General features: G+C 35.2%; 1 protein-coding gene across 1 annotated transcript in view; it reads right to left on the bottom strand.

The window, feature by feature from the left end:
* LOC120626595 overlaps positions 1-19485 on the bottom strand; it is a 72502-nt gene that overhangs the window by 25767 nt on the left and 27250 nt on the right. The window contains exon 2 of the mRNA XM_039894152.1: positions 2933-3044. Coding sequence (XP_039750086.1) covers positions 2933-2998 — 66 coding nt within the window. The 5' untranslated portion in view covers positions 2999-3044. The remainder of the gene's footprint in view (positions 1-2932; positions 3045-19485) is intronic.

Genomic DNA, 19485 nt, shown 5'->3' with positions numbered 1-19485 from the left:
ATTTCAAGGTAAGAAAGTAAAAAAATCCAAAAGAGTATTAAGAAGGCCTTCGGGTTTACTTGTTGACTTTTCTCCGTATAGAGTGTTGGATCGTAATTTACAACCTTGTTATAAGATTCACTTAGGCGTGGCTGGTCATCCACAAACTTTGCCCCTTCAAAGTTTTGGTATGAATCCCCCAGTAATGAAATTTACTTACATTCCAAGAAATACAGGGACAGGGAGGAAATACTTTACATGTGAAATCATACCACAAAGTGAAACTGAAATAAATACAATACTTTACTGTGGAACACAGCATGGTGAGTTGTCAAAAATAACATGGGAAGGACACGAGTTCAATACAGGCGAAGTAGTGAACTCTGAGTATTGCGATGTAATGTTTAGTTGTCATATTCACGACGGCGCTTTAACGAGAACGCAGAAAAACCCATTTATTAGCCACATTACGATGACAGTAGGTGGAAAAATTTTTGCTATATGGTCAGATAAATTAAAAACTCGACCAATTATTTGGAAAAAGCGACCTTGTCGGTTGACCGATGGGGTATGGTCGCTGTATAAACCCAGTTTGTTGTTCTTTACGACCTCTGAAGGAGATTTAGAAACTTGGGACCTTTTATTAAGAAGTGATCAGCCCATATCTATTCAAACATTATCTGGCAACATGCTCACAGGTGTAAGTTTGCACACGCTTCCTTTAGCCAAGAATATTATCGGGGTTAGTGATATCAATGGGTCTTTCAGGATGTTTCTATACCCCCCCATATTTATGATTGAAAATCCAGCCTATATAGGGCGTACAGAAAACATGATTATCAGAGAGTTGAAAGTAATGAATACTTTCATAGAATGGCAAGATGAATGGATGAGAAATAATCCTGAAATTTTACTTGAAATCAAGCGAAAAGAAGGTGAGCTATTAGCTTTAAAGGAAGAAGAAAAACGTAGGTTGAGGGAAGAAGAAGACAAAAAACTTGAAGAAGAGGCTGAGTACAGGCGGCAACTAAAACTTAAAGTCATTGGTCCAGAAGAAAGATGGCAGATGATTATTCAGAAACTTATAGAAAAAACAATTGCCGTCAAAAAGAGGATAAACAGAGCTGAACTAATTGAACATGAAAAACCACTAAGGGAACTAGAAGCGCAACGCTTAGAGAAAGAGAGAAGGATGTTAGAAATTATGAAAAATCAAAAAACTATTTTCAATGACACAGTTGCTATTTTATTTCCGGAAGCGATAAAGAAAGAAGTCAAAGTAAAAAAAAGTTATCTGGGTGATGATAGGGCGAATCTCAAAAAAACTTATTTAGAAGACTATGATAACTTAAAGGAGACTGTTAGCAAGACAGTGCGGGAAAATCCTTATAAGTTTTCTTTCTCTTGGGAGAGTACTTTGGCTGAAGGAAAAGAACGAAGACTTGCACTCAATGCTCATGAGGAGTTTTTAAAAATCCATAAATGTAGATTGGATGAAGACGGTGGAGAGTCTCCACTTACGAATGTTCATGAACCTTCTTTAAACGAGCAAGAGAAGACAGAATTAGAATTAGGTAGCATGGCTGATTAACGTTTGTTTGTTATTTATTGTAGTAGGTTCCATAGACAGCCTTAATATTTAACTATCTCTAGGTAATCTAAACTAATAATAATAACTTGTCACATTTATTTATGAGTTATTAAACAAAAATTCACCTTTTGGGATATTATTATGTATTGTATTTTCTGACTTCGCATCTTCCTTTCTTTACTTTAGCTGACTCTAATATTAATTCCTGTTTCTGTGGTACTTAGGGATAAAAAAAATATATAAAACTCAAATTAAAGATTTATTTATTATTCTCTATAAGCACTTTTGATACATCAAGCCTATCTGCTTGTCGTGACTACTATTTTATACATTTGAAGAAATACTCTTATAAATAAAATAAATAAATAAATATACTACGACATTACACACATCGCCACATAGCCCCAAAGTAAGCATAGCTTGTGTTATGGGTACTAAGATGACTGATGAATATTTCTATAAATATAATACACATAATTACTTATAATATACAGATAAACACCCAGACACTGAAAAACATTCATGTTCATCACACAAACATTTTCCAGTTGTGGGAATCGAACCCACGGCCACGGCTCAGAAAGCAGGTTCGCTGCCCACTGCGCCAGTCGGCCGTCAATGTAGTACTCATCCACCATGGTGTAAATATTTTAAATCAATGCACTGATTATTTTTGACTTTATCAAACAGTATACGGAGTTTTGATTGTAGTTATAGATTATCTTTTGTCATAGGCGTATAATATACAGTATCTATGCAATAATTTTAATTTATCTACTCAATTTGAAACCTGTAAGCTTATTTCCAAAATTAAAACACCCAATGTCATAATGACCATACATACCATAAGCCATGTTTCAGAATATTATATAAAGGTTTTATATGATTGGAGTAGATAAAGTATTTTATGCAATTGTTAATAATTAGGTATTTAAACCCACACTTGTGTTTTTAATACCCCTTATTGTACAACAGTTGCATAAATAACCATTAGTTTTTCAGCAAATATTTCTTCAGCAAGCTACTCGTATCATCATCCATCAATAAACTCTTAAATCAGTTTTCTGTGTTTTGAACGCGGTCTTCTCAAAAAATACCTGGTCAATTTGAACAAAAAAACAATTTTACTAAGCTGTGTATTTTACTTACCACAATACAATTTTAATGATTTTTGGAGTAATAAAAAAAAACTTTGGCAACACTGAGGAGTATCCGGCTCGTGTAAATGCAAATCTATCAAGGTCTCTTTGATATTTCCAGCAACTTGACGTCTCGATAAGCATGCAGCATCACTTCTTATTAGATATATACTTAACCTTTAAATGGAAGACAAAATTAATATTTTAATAGGTAGTTCCTTACCACATTCAACTCCTCCATATCGTCGTCACACGTGAACGATGGTGTCACACATAATTTGCGCTTCATAAGTACCTCAGTCAAGACACTTTAATAGAGATCACAATAACGTCATCTGGAAAAGAAGAAAGAAATATCTTTATTTAATGAACTGCGAGAGTTTTATAATTCGTTTGCCTTTTGTAAGATTGAATGTTAAAAATTGAATAAAAATCGTGGACGATTCTTTCGCTTTTACGACCAAATTACAAGGATGATTTGAGCAAAAGATTTATCTCCCTAGTATCGGCAATCTGCTATTCTTAATTACATCCCAACTTTCGGATTGAAGTGATTTTTCTTTGGACAAGCAATCAATTCCTTCTCATTACTTAGTTTCATTGAAGCGGCGATAGCCCAGTAGGTAGGACTTTGTCTTCACTTTTGGGGGGCTGAGTTTGACTCCCAGCACGCACCTCTAACTTAACTTTTTTTTTTCGGTTTAAAGGATCAAATACTAAATGCTTTAACGGTGAAGGAAAACATCGTGAGAAAGCCTGCTTGCCTGTGAGTTATCTATAATGTTCTTGAAGGCGTGTGAAGCGTACTAAACCGTAATGGGCCAGCGTAGCGCCCTAAACTCTTCTCGTTGTGGGAGAAAACCCGGTAGTGGGCCCGTGATGGGTTAGTGATGATGATGATCCCAATGACATTTCGAAATATAATGGTTGGTTAATAATTGGTAGTGTGGTTCATGAGATTTATCACGCCCTTTTTAAGGTTTTATTTAATAAACTGAAACGATGGTCGTGGACGAAATTGAAAGCTAAGGAATTGCAAGGCTCGTTTACGACGAAATTGGCACGCCGCTTTCGGTAAAGGGTGAAAACAAATGGGTTATTTCCGAAATTGTACACGTAATTTGAACGCTTTGAGGTGAGTGATGTTTATTTATGTTGTGGTAAGTTAAAGTAAATGTTCTCATAAAGGGAACTTGGTGTTAGGACTGGAAATCTGGGGCCTTTTTATTCACATTACATGCGACGACTTGATTACAAGTCTTACTTGATTAGGCCAAGTGATCTTTTTTTTATTCCACTTTAAAATGGCCCATGACTACAATCACACCTGTTGGTAAGTGATGAAGCAGTCTAAGATAGTAACGGGCTGTACTGATAGGGTTTTGGCCATTATATTAAACTAGAGAAACCGATTAGGGGTAGCCTAATCGGTTTCTACGCGACATCATACCGACATCAAATTCAGAAATTCTGATTACCCAAATTTCCCCTGCGGGGCTCGAACCTGAGTCCTCCCACTCAAAACCGCAGCGCTCACCACTTCACCAGGGAGGTCGTCTTTTTACCAACTTTTATTTAATTTCACTGGAGATTATTTCTCGCTGAAGCGCACAAAACTAATATTTACGTAATGGAAGGATCTGTTAGGTATTGTTAAAAATAAAAAACTGAGAATTGCAATTTTTCCGTACAAACTACTTAGATACTATTAACTACTAATAACTTCTTAGATGATATCCTATCCTTTTTTTTTTTACTTGTAATTAATTTAAATGTGACTTGTTATTTAATATCAAAACTTGCTAAAATTTGTCATTCATTTGCCAAGATTGGCAGGATGATGATGTAAAGATGATGTAGGTAAATTCAAGCAAAATAAAAATTGAGTGATTGATATCTATTTAGATGATTTTGATGTTTACCTATCTTATTTCTTGTCGTTAATGGTAACTATATTTGGCTGCATAGGCCTTTACCTTTGCCTTATAAATATTCCCTTTTTTATACCGAAGTAGTTAAAACACTTTTCAAAACAATCCTTGTTATCATTATATCATGTTAAATCAAACATATTTATTTCTTTGAACTTTCGCACAGTCGACACGCGTCAGCTGCTTTGCAAACAAGATATTTTGTTACTCAACTGGCAAATGAAACGAGATTCTTTCATATGTAAATTTCGCAGCGGCTGGGATGCTGAAATGCAGAACACTTCTGACGTCTGCTGGAAGAGGCAGTTTTGAACTAGCTCAACTATTTTCATATAGCTTGCACACACATCCTAAATAATTTTATAAATGTGAAAGTGTGTTTGTGATTAGTGATGGTACAGTGACACACGAAAATCTATCTTTTCTAAGTTATGTGCGTTTTTAACAATTAGAATATCACATGCATCATCGGTGACAGAAAACATTGTGAGGAAACCTGCATGTCTGAGAGTTCTCCATAATGTTCTCTAAAGGTGAGTGGAGTCCACCAATCCACACTGGGCCAGCGTGGTGGACTTCGGCGTTAACCGCTTCTCTTTTGTTGGAGGGGACAATGTAGTGGGTTGACATGATGGTGAATGAACTTAATTTTTGGCATAGAGTTAGTTGCAAAGACGGAGAGTTACATAGGCTAGGATTTATAAAAAAACGTAATTAAAGCTGATAAGTAATACTGCTAGCACGTTTGAAACTTAACGGCTTCCGGGCTATTTAGAAAAAAAAACATGGAAAGAAGTGCAGCAAAGTCACTAGCATCAGCTAGATAAGAATGATACCAAGGGAGGTCGATCAAGGCGACTTACCGCTGCTAAAGTCGCCGAAGTCGACTTTACGCGTATCGAATCGCTATTCAATACGCGTTTCGTTAAGACGCATCTGGATCGCTATTTCTAAGGGTTTGTTGCATCAAACGTGCGACAGAAGCTATACAATCGCATAGAATTATTAGCAAACGCGCAACTGTGCTCGCCCAGCGCGTTGACTGGAGTAGAGCGGGAGAGGTTTTTTGTAGTAATAATTGACAGACCAAGCAGATGGCCGATCGGATGAAAAGTGGAAAACTGTCGCCTAAAAACAGGGCAATATTTCACAGAGCATGCATGAAGCACTTCCAGCAACATGTCGCCCTGTGTCCATCAATTTGAGGCAAAGGTGTTTAGCCTCATGTGCCTGTAATTACACCGGCAACCAAGCCCTTTTGAGCGGAATACAGCATTGCAACAAAGTTGCTTAGCGGCAGAAATAAGCACGGCGATAGTTCTACTCCGGACGAGCTCTGACACAAAAGCTCTACTACTACTTACGGTATCCATTGACGATTGATACACAACTGTATCGATAGTCAAAGACAATTTTTTTTTTTTTCATTTATCCATTATTTTTTTCTTTAAATAGACCCATAGCATAGATAGTACTTTAAATTCGTTCATTAACATAGTAATTCGTATAGTGAGATGATGGCGACAGATGCAAATTGAACTATATAAGAGACATTTCCAACATGTCCAATGGTAATTTAATGTAAAATTGTATGCAATTTCCTGTAAACGAGTTACTTATTTTTTGTAGCCTTGTATAATGATGTTGAATCGCGTCTTTATTGCGATAGTATCGATGCAAAATCGTCATTACGTTCTATGGTATACGACCAGCGACAGCGACGCGACTGTATTGCGGTCGTTTTGCGATTGCATCACTGTAAGAAGTCGCTGTAGGGGCTTCCTTACTAGATTTGGAAATATTAATAACAGCTGTTCAGGATGTGTCTTCATCGCGTATAAAAGTATCGACGAATTAGTTTAATTACGGTTGACATAATATTTGCCGGTGCGTAAAACATGTCATCCGTGCAGAAAAATTAAAAGATTATGCTTCAGTTTAATCCGATAACTTAGTTATTTTCTAACAGCATTTTCGTATTTTTATTTTCTTAAAAAAGTGGAGGGTTTTCGATTCGATGAGTATTTTTTGAGGCGATGGTTAAAAATACATGGGTGGGGTTCAAAATGTGAGTGGGAGCAGCACTTTGTCTATATGCAAATCTTTTTGAACTCAAAATGGCCTCAAAATGGTGCTTGTACGTGGTGCATGTAACATAGAAATATTGAATAAATACAAATAAAAGTAGTTTGTTGAGTTATTTTTAATATTTTCTACCTACACAGCCTTACAAATTAACGAGTTTTATTTCACTGGCTTCAAAAACAACCAAAAAAGTTGAACTTTTAATTCGTTAGAAAAATACTTATTTTCTTAATCTTATTTTGTAGTGTTTCGACATTTTTCAATTATAAAGCATTGCTATTAAAGTTTAGGTATTCATTGCAATAAATTGCAATTCAATGCAAATTTTGAATTGAAGATCAATAATAATTATAAATTAGACTGTGAGATGGTGGTAACAAAAATAATACTTGACCCAGTATTTTGTGGGTTACTAACACAAAAGACTAAGCGAGTAAGACCAAAGAGGATTTGAATCCCTCGCTTTACCTCTAAGTTAATGATTGAAGTCACCTCATTGCTATCGAAACATTGGTTTGTACGTATCAAGGGTTCCTCATATAGGTCTATTTAAACAAATAAACTTTAGTTTCATTTAAATCGCGTCTTCTACGGCATTATAAATGTCCCTACATCTATCATCTTAAGAAAGCTATAGTTTAGCATTATCAATGCGACAGAACAAAGTATATAGTGAGAGGGAGAGATGGCGCTGCTGCTATTGTAAACATTGTGTCCGTGTTTTATACCAACGAAAAATATTCTAAAGCTGTTATAATGTTCAAAAAAGACATTAAAGTGATCAGTGAGGTGTAATTACTTAGTGAAATTGTTAGCAACGTTATATGTACAGGGAAAATTCTATAATTAGCAAAAATATGTGACCAGTGGAATTAAGATATAAGTGAACTTATAACACTAATTTGTTAATAATCTCATATCCATAGTATTTCTTGAATAAATATAATACAAATAAACAGTTTACACAAGTGATTATGTTGTTGGTTAGGATTTTTAGACAATAAGTGGCCGTTAAAAGCACTGTATAAATTTGATTTATACTAGCGAAACGACGATCCACCAATCAGCTGACAAAAATAAAATCAACTTGTGTGACATCTAACGATGATCGCGTAAACTTTATTGACAGTTCATACTCGTACAGCGTAATTGGAAAAGTTATCGATAGATGGCAGCTCATCATACTACATTTATTAATATTATTGCAGTATACCGCATTAACCAGTGTACAATTTGACTAATTATTATAGTTAATCAATGGCCCATTGGAAAGTGCCTCATATTTTTGTATGAAACCGTGCGTTCGAACCTTGACCGCGGACCGCTTCCACGCCGTCTAATTACTTTTTTTTTTTTTTTTTCTTTTCCTTTTTCTTAACTAAAACGCATTAATAATGTCGCTTGATCTATCGATAAATAATAACATAACTAGAAGAAAAAAGCGAAGATATTCTACATCGTCGCTAGACTCCCAAAATGATAACTATATATCACTAGATGACTCAACGCATTCAGTTCCTGACCTATCTATAAGAGCAGGTAGTTTGCAAATTGAGGAGCTCAAGCACAAATTAGGCATATTACAGGGGGAATTACAAAGCTCACATCAAGAAATAGAATTGCTTCTTTCAGAAAATAGTAAATTAAAAAGCTATATTCAAGAGTTAGAGATGAAACATGCAAGGTACAAACAAATATCCACATCACCGATGAGTGTAAAAAAAAAGAAGGGGAGTAAGGGTAAATCTTCTGCTCTGACTCCGATAACACTTTCAAACGTAGAAAATAACTCACAGTGCTTAGATCAAATTGAAAGAAATAAAAATCAATGTACTTCGTCTGGAATAAATGTAAAATCAGATAGAGAAAGCAGTGGAAATAACAATTTAAATATTGGGGAAAATAAATGTACTCTTCAGAAAACCATTGGCGGAAATCCTGGGTTTATTTCCAAGAACATAAGAAAGGATACTCTACCTAGAGTTGACAAATCAAATGAACAAACGTGCAAAACTATTTGGATCTTTGGAACACAGCAATGCATCGATTTTGCGTCTAACTTAGCTCACTCTAGGCAAGACTCTACATATGAAAAATATCTTATACAATCAATTACTAAACCTTATGCGCGTACTGAAGAGTTTATCAAATGTTGCAAAAATTCAAATATACAAGCTCATGATAAAGTAATTTTATGTTTGGGGGAAAATGATTGTAACCCTACCAAGTTAGGAATTGATATAGGTGCAATTCTAAATACACTTGGAAGTACAGTCAATATTGTTTTAATGAGCATAATACGGAATCGTTACCTCAACGAAGTCAGGTTGAATAACATGTTGAAATTGTATTCTAATAACTACAAAAATGTACAATTTGTTAACCTAAATTATGAATACTATAACCGCCAAGATTATTTTTCAGATGTTTGTAAAAAAATTAATATGACTATTGACTATGCTGACTATTATAAAAATTATATTTTAAATTTCAACAAAAAGACTTGCTTACGGAGAGTTAGTAATATCCACCAACCAGGTACCATACCCTTCTATTTTATAAAAGATAACAAAACTAAAATACCTAAGTTAAATACTGATACTAATTGTAATTTAAACATCAAAAAACCGGGAACCATTCCATACTATTTCAAAGTTATGCCCAGAACAACTACAACAAAACCAATGGATTCCTTTCGTTCCTTTCGTGCCGACTAATAATGCAAGTTACACTAGCACTATTATGCACCAAAACATAGCGGGCTATCTAAATAAAATTAACTTACTAGAAATCTTTCTGGATGAATTAAGCGATTATAGTATTAATGCAGATGTTGTATGCTTGTCGGAAACTTTTATAAGATCTGGATCTGAATCAAATGCTAAACTTCAAAACTTTAAGCTTGTAGCAAGCTATTCCAGAGACGTGAAAAGAGGTGGAGTGTGTATTTTCACAAGAGCTGGTTTAAAAACTAAGGAATTGTTATTTATAAAAGAAATAGCTAAAAATTACGTTTTTGAGTGTTGTGCTATTGAATTGACCGATTTTAATTGTATAATTATATGTCTATATCGTATTCCGAATTCTGACATAAAAATATTTTTTGACAAATTAGATGTAACACTTGACAAGTTAAAACATAGCAAAAAACGCATAATTATCGCAGGAGACCTAAATATTGACTTATTAGCTGAAACTAAGACTTCGAAACAATTAACCATGTTACTAGAAAATTACAATATTAAGTGCCACATTAAAGAACCAACTAGGCGCAACACGTGTATAGACCATATTGCTAGTAATATACAAGGAGTCTCATCAGCAGTTTTTCAATCTGAGCTATCAGATCACAACACTTGCCAAACAATAAGTTTTAAAGTAAATAGCAAACCTGTATTTTTGACACATTACTTTATGACGATAAGAGACTATAGTCAAGATAATATAAAAAAATTTAGGCAATGCATGCAAGCTCTATCCTGGAAACAGGTTATTGACGATGTAAGGGAGGAATGTGATTTTAACGACATTTTTAATAATTTCTTGAATGAATTTACTTTATTTTATAGACTTTGCTTTCCTGAAATTTCAATTAAACGTATAAATCGCCCTAAATTAACAAAATGGCTAACAAGTGGACTAAAGATATCGTCTAAGACTAAAAGAAAATTAAGATATAGGAGTTATAAGCAAAAAAAAGGAGACGATAAAAAACACTATTTAACTTTCAACAAAATATTTAGACATTGTATCAATCAAGCTCAAAAAACTTTACATAAATCATATATTGCGTCATCGTCGAATAGGTGTAAAGCCACTTGGGAGGTCATAAAAGGAAGGGAAAACAACTTTTACAATCAGCTAAAAGGACTAGATGAAATAGTACATCATAATGTCAGAATCCGAAATCCAATCGAAATTGCTCGTTCATTTAATAAGGTGTTTATTGACTCCACTAATAAATCAAAACTACTAACTGCTAATAGAATGACTTTAAATCGAAATCAGGTGAGTGAAACCATATTTCTAGAACCATGTAGTTTGTATGAAATAAAATCTATCGTACGATCGCTGAGAAATACAAATTCGGTTGGTATAGATGGTATAAATACTAAAGTTTTAAAGTCTGTAGTAGTTGAAATTTCGCCAATATTGTGTATTTTAATCAATTTGTCTTTTACAAGTGGCACATTCCCTTCAAACCTCACCACGACTATAGTTAAACCCCTTCATAAAAGAGGTTGTTTTACGGAAATAAATAATTATCGTCCAATTTCACTCGTTTCAGTTTTTTCTAAAATATTTGAACGAGCAATGCACAAACGAATTAGTAGCTTCATGATGAAACATAGAGTTATAAGGAACGAACAAAATGGTTTCCAAAAAGAGAAATCCACCAACATGGCAGTTTTTATGTTAATTAAGAACATAATTTCTCTTATCGATAAAGGAAATCCTGTTTGTACTATTTTTTGTGATATGTCGAAGGCTTTTGATTATGTTTCACACGGCTTGCTATTGAAAAAATGCGAGTATTATGGCCTACGAGGGCCATGTATTTCATGGTTACAAAGTTATTTAAAAGATAGAAAACAGCTTGTTGAAATATCAAGGCTAAATGAGAAACAGGTATTGACGAAGTTTTGCTCAGAGCTTGAAATAAATTCCTTTGGTGTACCGCAGGGTAGTGTTCTTGGGCCACTCCTATTTCTGATATACATCAACGATCTTCCTGATTGCACTAAACATAAATGTGTTATGTTTGCAGATGACGTGTCTGTTATAGTACCATGTAAACAAAAAACTGACAATTCACCAGAAATAAGTAAAGTTCTAGGTGACATACATGAATGGCTTCTATATAATAATCTAAATTTAAATTTAAGAAAAACTAAATTTATGACATTTAGAAATAGAAAAATGACTATAAACAATAATACTGTGACATGTGCTAATGAGAATATAGAACAAGCATCTATTATAACATTTTTGGGTATGCAATTAGACGAATTTTGTACTTGGAGAGCTAATATTGAAACTATATGCACTAAAATCAATAAGTTTGTATTTGCTCTCAGAAGAATTTCAAAAATTGCTAATCAAAGTACAGCATTACTGGCATATCATGGGTACGTTGCATCCAGTATGCGGTACGGGATTATGCTTTGGGGAAATGCTCCTGAAGTCAATAGAATATTTTTAATACAAAAGAAGTGTATTCGGGCCATATGCAACAAAGGTCCTATGCAATCATGCAAGCCGCTCTTTAAATCTCTCAAATTACTAACGCTGCCAGGTATCTACATTTTAGAATCAGCATGCTTCGTAAAAAGGTACAGAAGTGATTTTTTTGAAATATGCGGAAATATTGTACCTTTCAATACCCGTTACCGAAATAAAATATTCTACCCGCGATGTAACACAGCACTCGGTTCTAAAAGTTGTTATCATAATATGATTTTGATTTACAACAAATTGCCTATAGCTATTAAAGATTTGCCATTTTTGAAATTCAAGGCAAAATTACGTGACTGGTTGGTTGATAAATGCTATTACTCGGTAAAAGAGTTCTTGGATAATAAAATATAATTATTAGTTTAGTTATTTTTTACTTGACATCCCAAGTTTATTGCTCCATACAGTAAAATTAATGAAATTTTATTATATTCAGCCGATTATTTTGATTTTATTTATTTTGATGTTTTATTAATTATTACATAAATGAATTTGTTTAAATTAAGATTTGCATGTCATATATTATGACTAAACATGTATACCTACAATGTTTTATGCAAATAAAAGGATTTGATTTGATTTGATTTGATTTGAGAATTATTTAAAGGTCACGACTTAATTCGATCCAGCCAAAGATCTGAGAATAATGCTAAAGCATAAACAAAAGAATATCATAGAACAACGAAATTGCTGGACGTATTGAAATACCAAGATCGTTAGTTATTTCTGGCACACTTCACTTATAGATAGGGTTGCCACATTTTAAACTTAAAAAAAACTCAAAACTATTTTATTTGAATATCCCTTTTGAAACCTGGTTTGGTATCTGATCCATTGAGGTAAAACTAAATACGAGGTTTCCTTCTAAACAAGAGACCACAATAAATTCAGCTGGCAGAAAAAATGGCAGTTATAATAATGGAAACCTCGCACTAATGAACATTAGTTTTAAACGGTTCGATTAGTATACGTGGATATAGGCTATAGGACCTCTGCTCGGCTAGCATGGGCAGGAGACAATTATATTCCCGGGGAAAGGATAAAAATTTATCTTCTCCCACAGCTTTATCAACTTTCAAAGCACTGGCGCACAAGTGGAAATAATATCCAAATAACACATGGGTAATAATGACCGAGTGTAAACTTTTCCTATTCCATGTTCCCACGCTTTAGCAAGTGGACACTCTTATTATATCCCTTCAGGATATATCATTGTCAGTCAGGGGATATCATTTTATCCCCTGCCCGTGCTAGCCCTGCAGGAGAGGTTAATATTTTAAAATGCATATTGCCATTCCCAGTGAGTAGGAGCTCGACTTCACTTCGCTCGACTTCACAGGGGGGGCGAGTTTGAATCCCAGGCTGGGTGCCTGGGATTCAAACTCGTATTCACACCCACACCTTGAACTTTTCAAAGTTATATGCGTTTTAACTAATTAAAATATCACTTGCTTCAACGGTGAAGGAAAACATTGTGAGGTAACCTGCATGCCTGAGAATTCTCCATAATGTTCTCAAAGGTGTGTGGAGTCCACCAATCCGCACTGGGCCAGCGTGGTGGACCCCCTTAACCCCTTCTCATTGTGAGAACTGGTCCACTACAGGGCACAGATCCCCTGTAGTGGGCCGGTAATGGTAATATGAAGTGGCAGCCCTACTTCAAATAACTCATAAAATATAAATATTATGATCTTGCGAGCAGTCGATGATCTGCGAGGACTTGTTTATGTGCAATTCAAAAGATCTGATATTTCAGATTTGTGCTACATTGTATGAACTTTATTAGCTGGTGATGAAGAGTGTTTAGCATTTGTAATAATATACGAAAAATATTCTAAAGTTGTTTCCACACTGCGGCAAGAGTCGCAACCCTTTTTTTTGAGTATAGTCATGAAAAAAATAAAAATTTAAAGTCGTTAATGTTTCAAAAAATTGGATAGAACATGACGTTACTTTGCGGAAATCCATGATATATTATGAAAATTAAGCTTCATTTTCTATATTTCGCGGAAGGCAGGAAAATCTGTGTGGTGTAATTTATAATTTCTTCTATCCTTATACTATTTAATCCTTATACTATTAATCCTTACACTATTAAATTTAAGGATTTCCTTAGATTTCCATGGGATTACAGTATCAGTAAAAAATACATATTGCCTAACATATAACCTTCTCCTTAAGTCAGTTAATAAAATTCTATCCTTGCTTTAAGGGTGGTTACTCAGAAAAAAAACACAAGCATTGAGACGACAGCCAATTTTAATTTACAACAGAAACGCCAGTATTTCTCATTTTCTGTTTAGCCTCAGGGAGAAAGGGCGCTTTCTAAAGACCCTTTTCTTGCGGTGTAATGAATTTAAAGTACTTTTTGTTGTTTCTTTCTCTGAGTACCTAGTACTTGTACTTTGTTAAGTGATAGAGTATTATTATGACCCCACGAATGCCCCTCAGTCGAGCATAAGCTTCCTAACTCATAGCAGAAAAAGATACAGTTTAGACCCACCATGCTGTTTATTATAAGTGGTGATAGCGCATTAGGTAGGAGCTTGACTTCACTTTCCGGGGGTTGAGTTCGAATCACGCCCCTCTGACTTTTCTAAGTTATGTGTGTTTTGAATAATTAAAAATATCACTTGCTTCAACGGTGAAGGAAAACATCGTGAGGAAATGCATGCCTGCATGCCTGAGAGTTCTACATAATGTTCTCAAAGGTGTGTGGAGTCACCCAATCCGCACTGGGCCAGAGTAGTGGACCACGGCCTTAACCCCTTCTCATTGTGGGAGGAGATCCGTGCTCTGTAGTGGGCCGGTAATGGGTTGATGTGAGAATGATGATGATGATGATGCTTACGAATAATCAACAGCATATAACAGTCCATTGATGGACTAAAGGCCTCTCGGGAGAGTTTGCCCATATTCACCACGCTGGTCAGACAGGTTGGTGATCCCAATAGATGGTAGTAGTCGTACAGAGGAACTGCTGCCCGTTCTCTCTTGTGTTACCTTAGTCGCTTCGTACGACACACCATTTCAACTCAACACAAACTCCCCTCGAACTATAGCATTGAAATGTCAGCTTTATATCATGTGCCATAAAGTGATAGTTGAAATGAATTGCGCATAGCCGACGCGTCTTCTATACGAAAACAAAATAAATTAAAAGTTTTTTTTATGTTTTATGTTTCTTTATCTTTATGTTTCACAGCATAAAGCTCACATAAACGTACAATCTTATGTTGCCCGTGTAACTACCAGCTGTACTACCAGTAGGAACACGGGCGATAATACTTTCTCGTATTACCCACCAGTCCCAGTCGTAAGATTCGAAGTTATTTTTACCTGTTTTACTAGTATTAAAATTGCGAAAATTACTTTCGGGTTTTTATTACCAACAGTGCCAGTAGCAAGACAAGAAGAACCAAAGTTCAAAGAATAAAACTAAAATGCATTTAATTTTGCATAAAGAAACTAATCTAGATTTAAAAGAGTGGTAAAAAAATAAAGAAATTGTTTGGGACTAATCTTTTTTTGTAATTATAATTCAAATATTATTTTGATATGAAATATATAAGATGAAAGTTAAAGAACTGACCCATCTCTTTCCGGTCGTTTTCCAACTGTGTCCTAGCGACACTGACTTATCACCTTTCTTGTCCGCTACTTGAATAAGGTCAGTGAGCCTTTTATCATAAAATCAGTTCGTATTAAGTGCTCAAGCCAAGAAGTTGTTTTATTCGTCAGCACCTATTTCCTATAGAAATTAAGATAGTATTATTGCACGTTGCAGTGTCATGATTTAAGTTGCGTAAACGTTTATTAATTGATCTATTTATTAGATACAATGATATTTTGTGTCAGGGCAAAACAACTAGGATCTGACAGGACATAAACAACTTCGTTATTCTACATTGCACTTTAAGAATCAAGAAACTTAATATCCTCACTGTCCCATCCTTATACATATTTGAACTTGCTTTATTTCTAAAAAACAATGAGCATTTATTTGAGCGGCATAAACGAGAACGCTGTAGGGATAAGTTTAGGTTTCCCCCTCACAAAACCGCGTTCTTTAACAAAAGTGTCTGTGTGATGGCTATACAAATATAATATAATAAGTTACCAAAGATCGTAAGGGAAAATAATTTAATTAATTTTATAAAAGAGTGTTTTAAATTTTTAGTTAACATTTTTAGTTGCTCTTTTCCAACATCAACATTTACAACCATTTTTCTATCTTGCAGGAGATGACAGCGAGGCTGGCTGCTTTCAATCTACCTTCTCATTGAGGAATTCATCAAATGTATAGTAACCTCGCTGTACTAGATGCGTTTTTACACATGTTTCAAATGTATGCATTGGTAGGATAGTAAGTTAAACAGAAAATCTCTGCGCAGAAGTGGGATTCTATTTAGGCTTATCATGATGAGGAATCACTTGCTCAATGCTCTTAATTTCAAAGGCAGAATTAAAAATATCATCACCAAATCATTACCCACGCTCGCTGACCTAAATCGGTACCTATTTTTCTATAGCGAGCAAATTCCCGCGAGCTATTCAAATTTTGATTGCTCCCTTTTATGCCTAGTCAGCGTAACCACAAATTAATGATTTACGAGACTCTCCCAAGTGGATATACCGTGGGAATCTCTGACTCTTTGACAAGAATCAACTCGATTAGTCAACTTGGGACGTAAAGTAAGGTTATAAAAACAAACACACTTTTGCATTGACGGTCGAGTGGCACAGTGGGCAGCAACCCTGATTTCTGAGTCCAAGGTCGTGGGTTCGATTCCCACAACTGGAACATGTTTGTGTGAACATGAATATTTTTCAGTGTCGGGGTATTTATCTGTATATTATAAGTATTTATGTATATTTTTCATAAAGATATTCATCAGTCATCTTAGTATCCATAACGTACGTTACTACTTTTACTTTGGGGCTAGATGGCGATGTGTGTATTGTCGTAGTATATTTGTTTATTTATTTATTACTATTAAGAGAAAACTCTTGACTGGAATACCACCTGCCTACAGGTAATTGGTTACGATGCCGCCTAAGTTGTTCCGGCAGTTATATTTAATACATACACATAATCGGTTTCGCGGCATCGTACCGGAACGGTAAATCGGCACGTTTTTGTTAGTATTTATTAACCAGCCACGGTGAAAGCCTCTCAGCACACCGTGCAGATGAAATTATAAATTCCAAATAACAACTTCGCCAGAGAGGTGGTCAAATCTTATATCTTATACTAAAATAAAAAGCTGAAGAGTTTGTTTGTTTACTTGAACGCGATAAATTCAGAAACTACTGGTCCGATTTGAAAAATTCTTCCAGTGTTGGAAAGCCCGTTTATTGATGAAGGCTATGGGGTGTATGTCATCACGCTGATACCAATAGGAGCATAGCACCAATGAAGAATGTTACAAAATCGAGTTTTTTTTCCTTTTCAGAGCTTCCAGTGATGGTGCTGCGGTTGAAGCTTCGATAAAATTATATTTGCTAAAGTTCCTCTTTAAAAGTAAAATAAAACACATAGAAATACGTAGAAAGCATATGTCTTTCTTTTAAGGTGTGCTTATAGGCAGACGAAGTCGCGAGGGACCGCTAGTCTTTCAATATAACACAAAGGCGGCAGTTAATCCCGTAAGACCAACTAACTACTACGTATAAAGGTTAGAAAAGTATTTACTAGAACTGTAAAAGAGCACTTCACGAGTTTTCAGGGCAACTGAACTAGCAGAGGCAATACATCTTGGGAGTTGTAAAACAAATTACCTAAATGAGCCCACTGATTGATGGATTGTGTAAATCTTGTTTCTTTTACTGCTATGTTGCCCGATTGCGGGAAGTTATTTAAAATCGTATTTAACTGTATATGCTTATTTTAAACAAATATATTTACATAAAAGTTATATGTTTTTTATGAAGACCCTGGAAAGACGCATTGGGCAACTGTAAGATCTCGTCATCCGTGGGATGTTTTCTAATTAAATAAATAATTATATGATATTTACGACGCTTGTGGGGATATTGTTTCGGTTAAAAGAGCGGTATTAGGTTAGCGGTAGACTTGTTAAAATTTATACTTAAAGATTATTGAAGCCACCATCAAGGTCATGAAAGTTGTGTAAAAGTAAGTAATAAACAGCTTGTTGCATCGTTATTGACAATAAGAAGGAATGGTTTGACACAGTACTACCGTCATGCCGACAAGCAACATTTTGCGATGCTGTGTTGTGGTCCGAAGACCGTGTGTGCCGATGCAACTACAGGCCTTTGAGACCTACGACTTAGGTCGATACAGGACATGTTCCTTGCATGCCCTGTGAATTTCGCACGCCTTTGAGAATATTATGCAGAACTCGCAGGCATGAAGGTTTTTTCACGATTTTTTCCTTCACCATGCAAGTAAATGATATTTTTTTGCTTAAAACACACAGAACACGAAAAAGTTAGTGTTGCATGCAATGCTATCTGCCAAGTCGTTTTTATTATAGTTTTCAGTTTACCTACATTCTAAACCTTTGTAATTTCTTGTAACACTAAAGGATTAACTATTATTAAGTTTTGTAGCATTTGTATAAAATGTATATGTTCTCATATGAGTTACCTGTGCCTATTCGAATATTCTTGCTCGCAGGTATTTTGGCTGGACACACATAAACAGATTTCAATTGCTAGTTGATGGTCTGAAATTTTTTTTTAAATGTCTACGACAAAAGGAGTTTGAAGAACACAATAATTTATAATTACTGGCCCAATCCGGAAATCGAATTCACGGCCTCGTGATCTTAGTGGCCAACCAACGAGGCAGTAATAACAATTGCAGTTAATGAATGAATGTATGAATACACTTTTACTGTTCAACACAGAAAATTACAGAGATACAAATACAATAGAGCATTTAGGTCATCATCATCATATCAACCCATAACCGGCCCACTACAGAGTACGGGTCTCCTTCCACAATGAGAAGGGGTTCAAGCCGTAGTCCCTCACGCTGGCCCAGGATTGGTGGACTCCACACACCTTTGAGAACATTATGTAGAACTCTCAGGCATGCAGGTTTCCACACGATGTTTTCCTTCGTCATTGAAGCTAGTGATATTTTATTTATTTAAAGCGCACATAACTTCGAAAAGTTAGAGGTGCGTGCTGGGATTCGAACTCGGCCCCCCGAAAGTGAAATCGAGCCCTTACCCAACCTTTTCGCTATATAGCGATCTCTTCCAGCCGATCACTTCAATGATTCAAATTTCTATTTTAAATAGCCTTTGAGATGTAACCGCGAGCAGTTCGATATCGAATGTAAATGGATCAAATATTCGTCGAACGTCGTCATGCTATTTTCGTAGTTCGATTGAACAGAACTTTTGTCATGTCTAGGCATGCGACCACAATCGATTCTATTCGGGAGTGGTGGGATGCTTGGCCAAGCAATCTAGCGATCCAAATCATATAAATACAGAGTTATTCCAGAACATAACTATAAACAATGAATTATTATATAATAGGCTCG

This window comes from Pararge aegeria, chromosome 9 (genome assembly GCF_905163445.1).
Source record: "Pararge aegeria chromosome 9, ilParAegt1.1, whole genome shotgun sequence".
Lineage (NCBI taxonomy): Eukaryota > Metazoa > Arthropoda > Insecta > Lepidoptera > Nymphalidae > Pararge > Pararge aegeria.
Note: the sequence above shows the minus strand (reverse complement) of the source record. Positions and strands in the feature narration are given on the sequence as shown.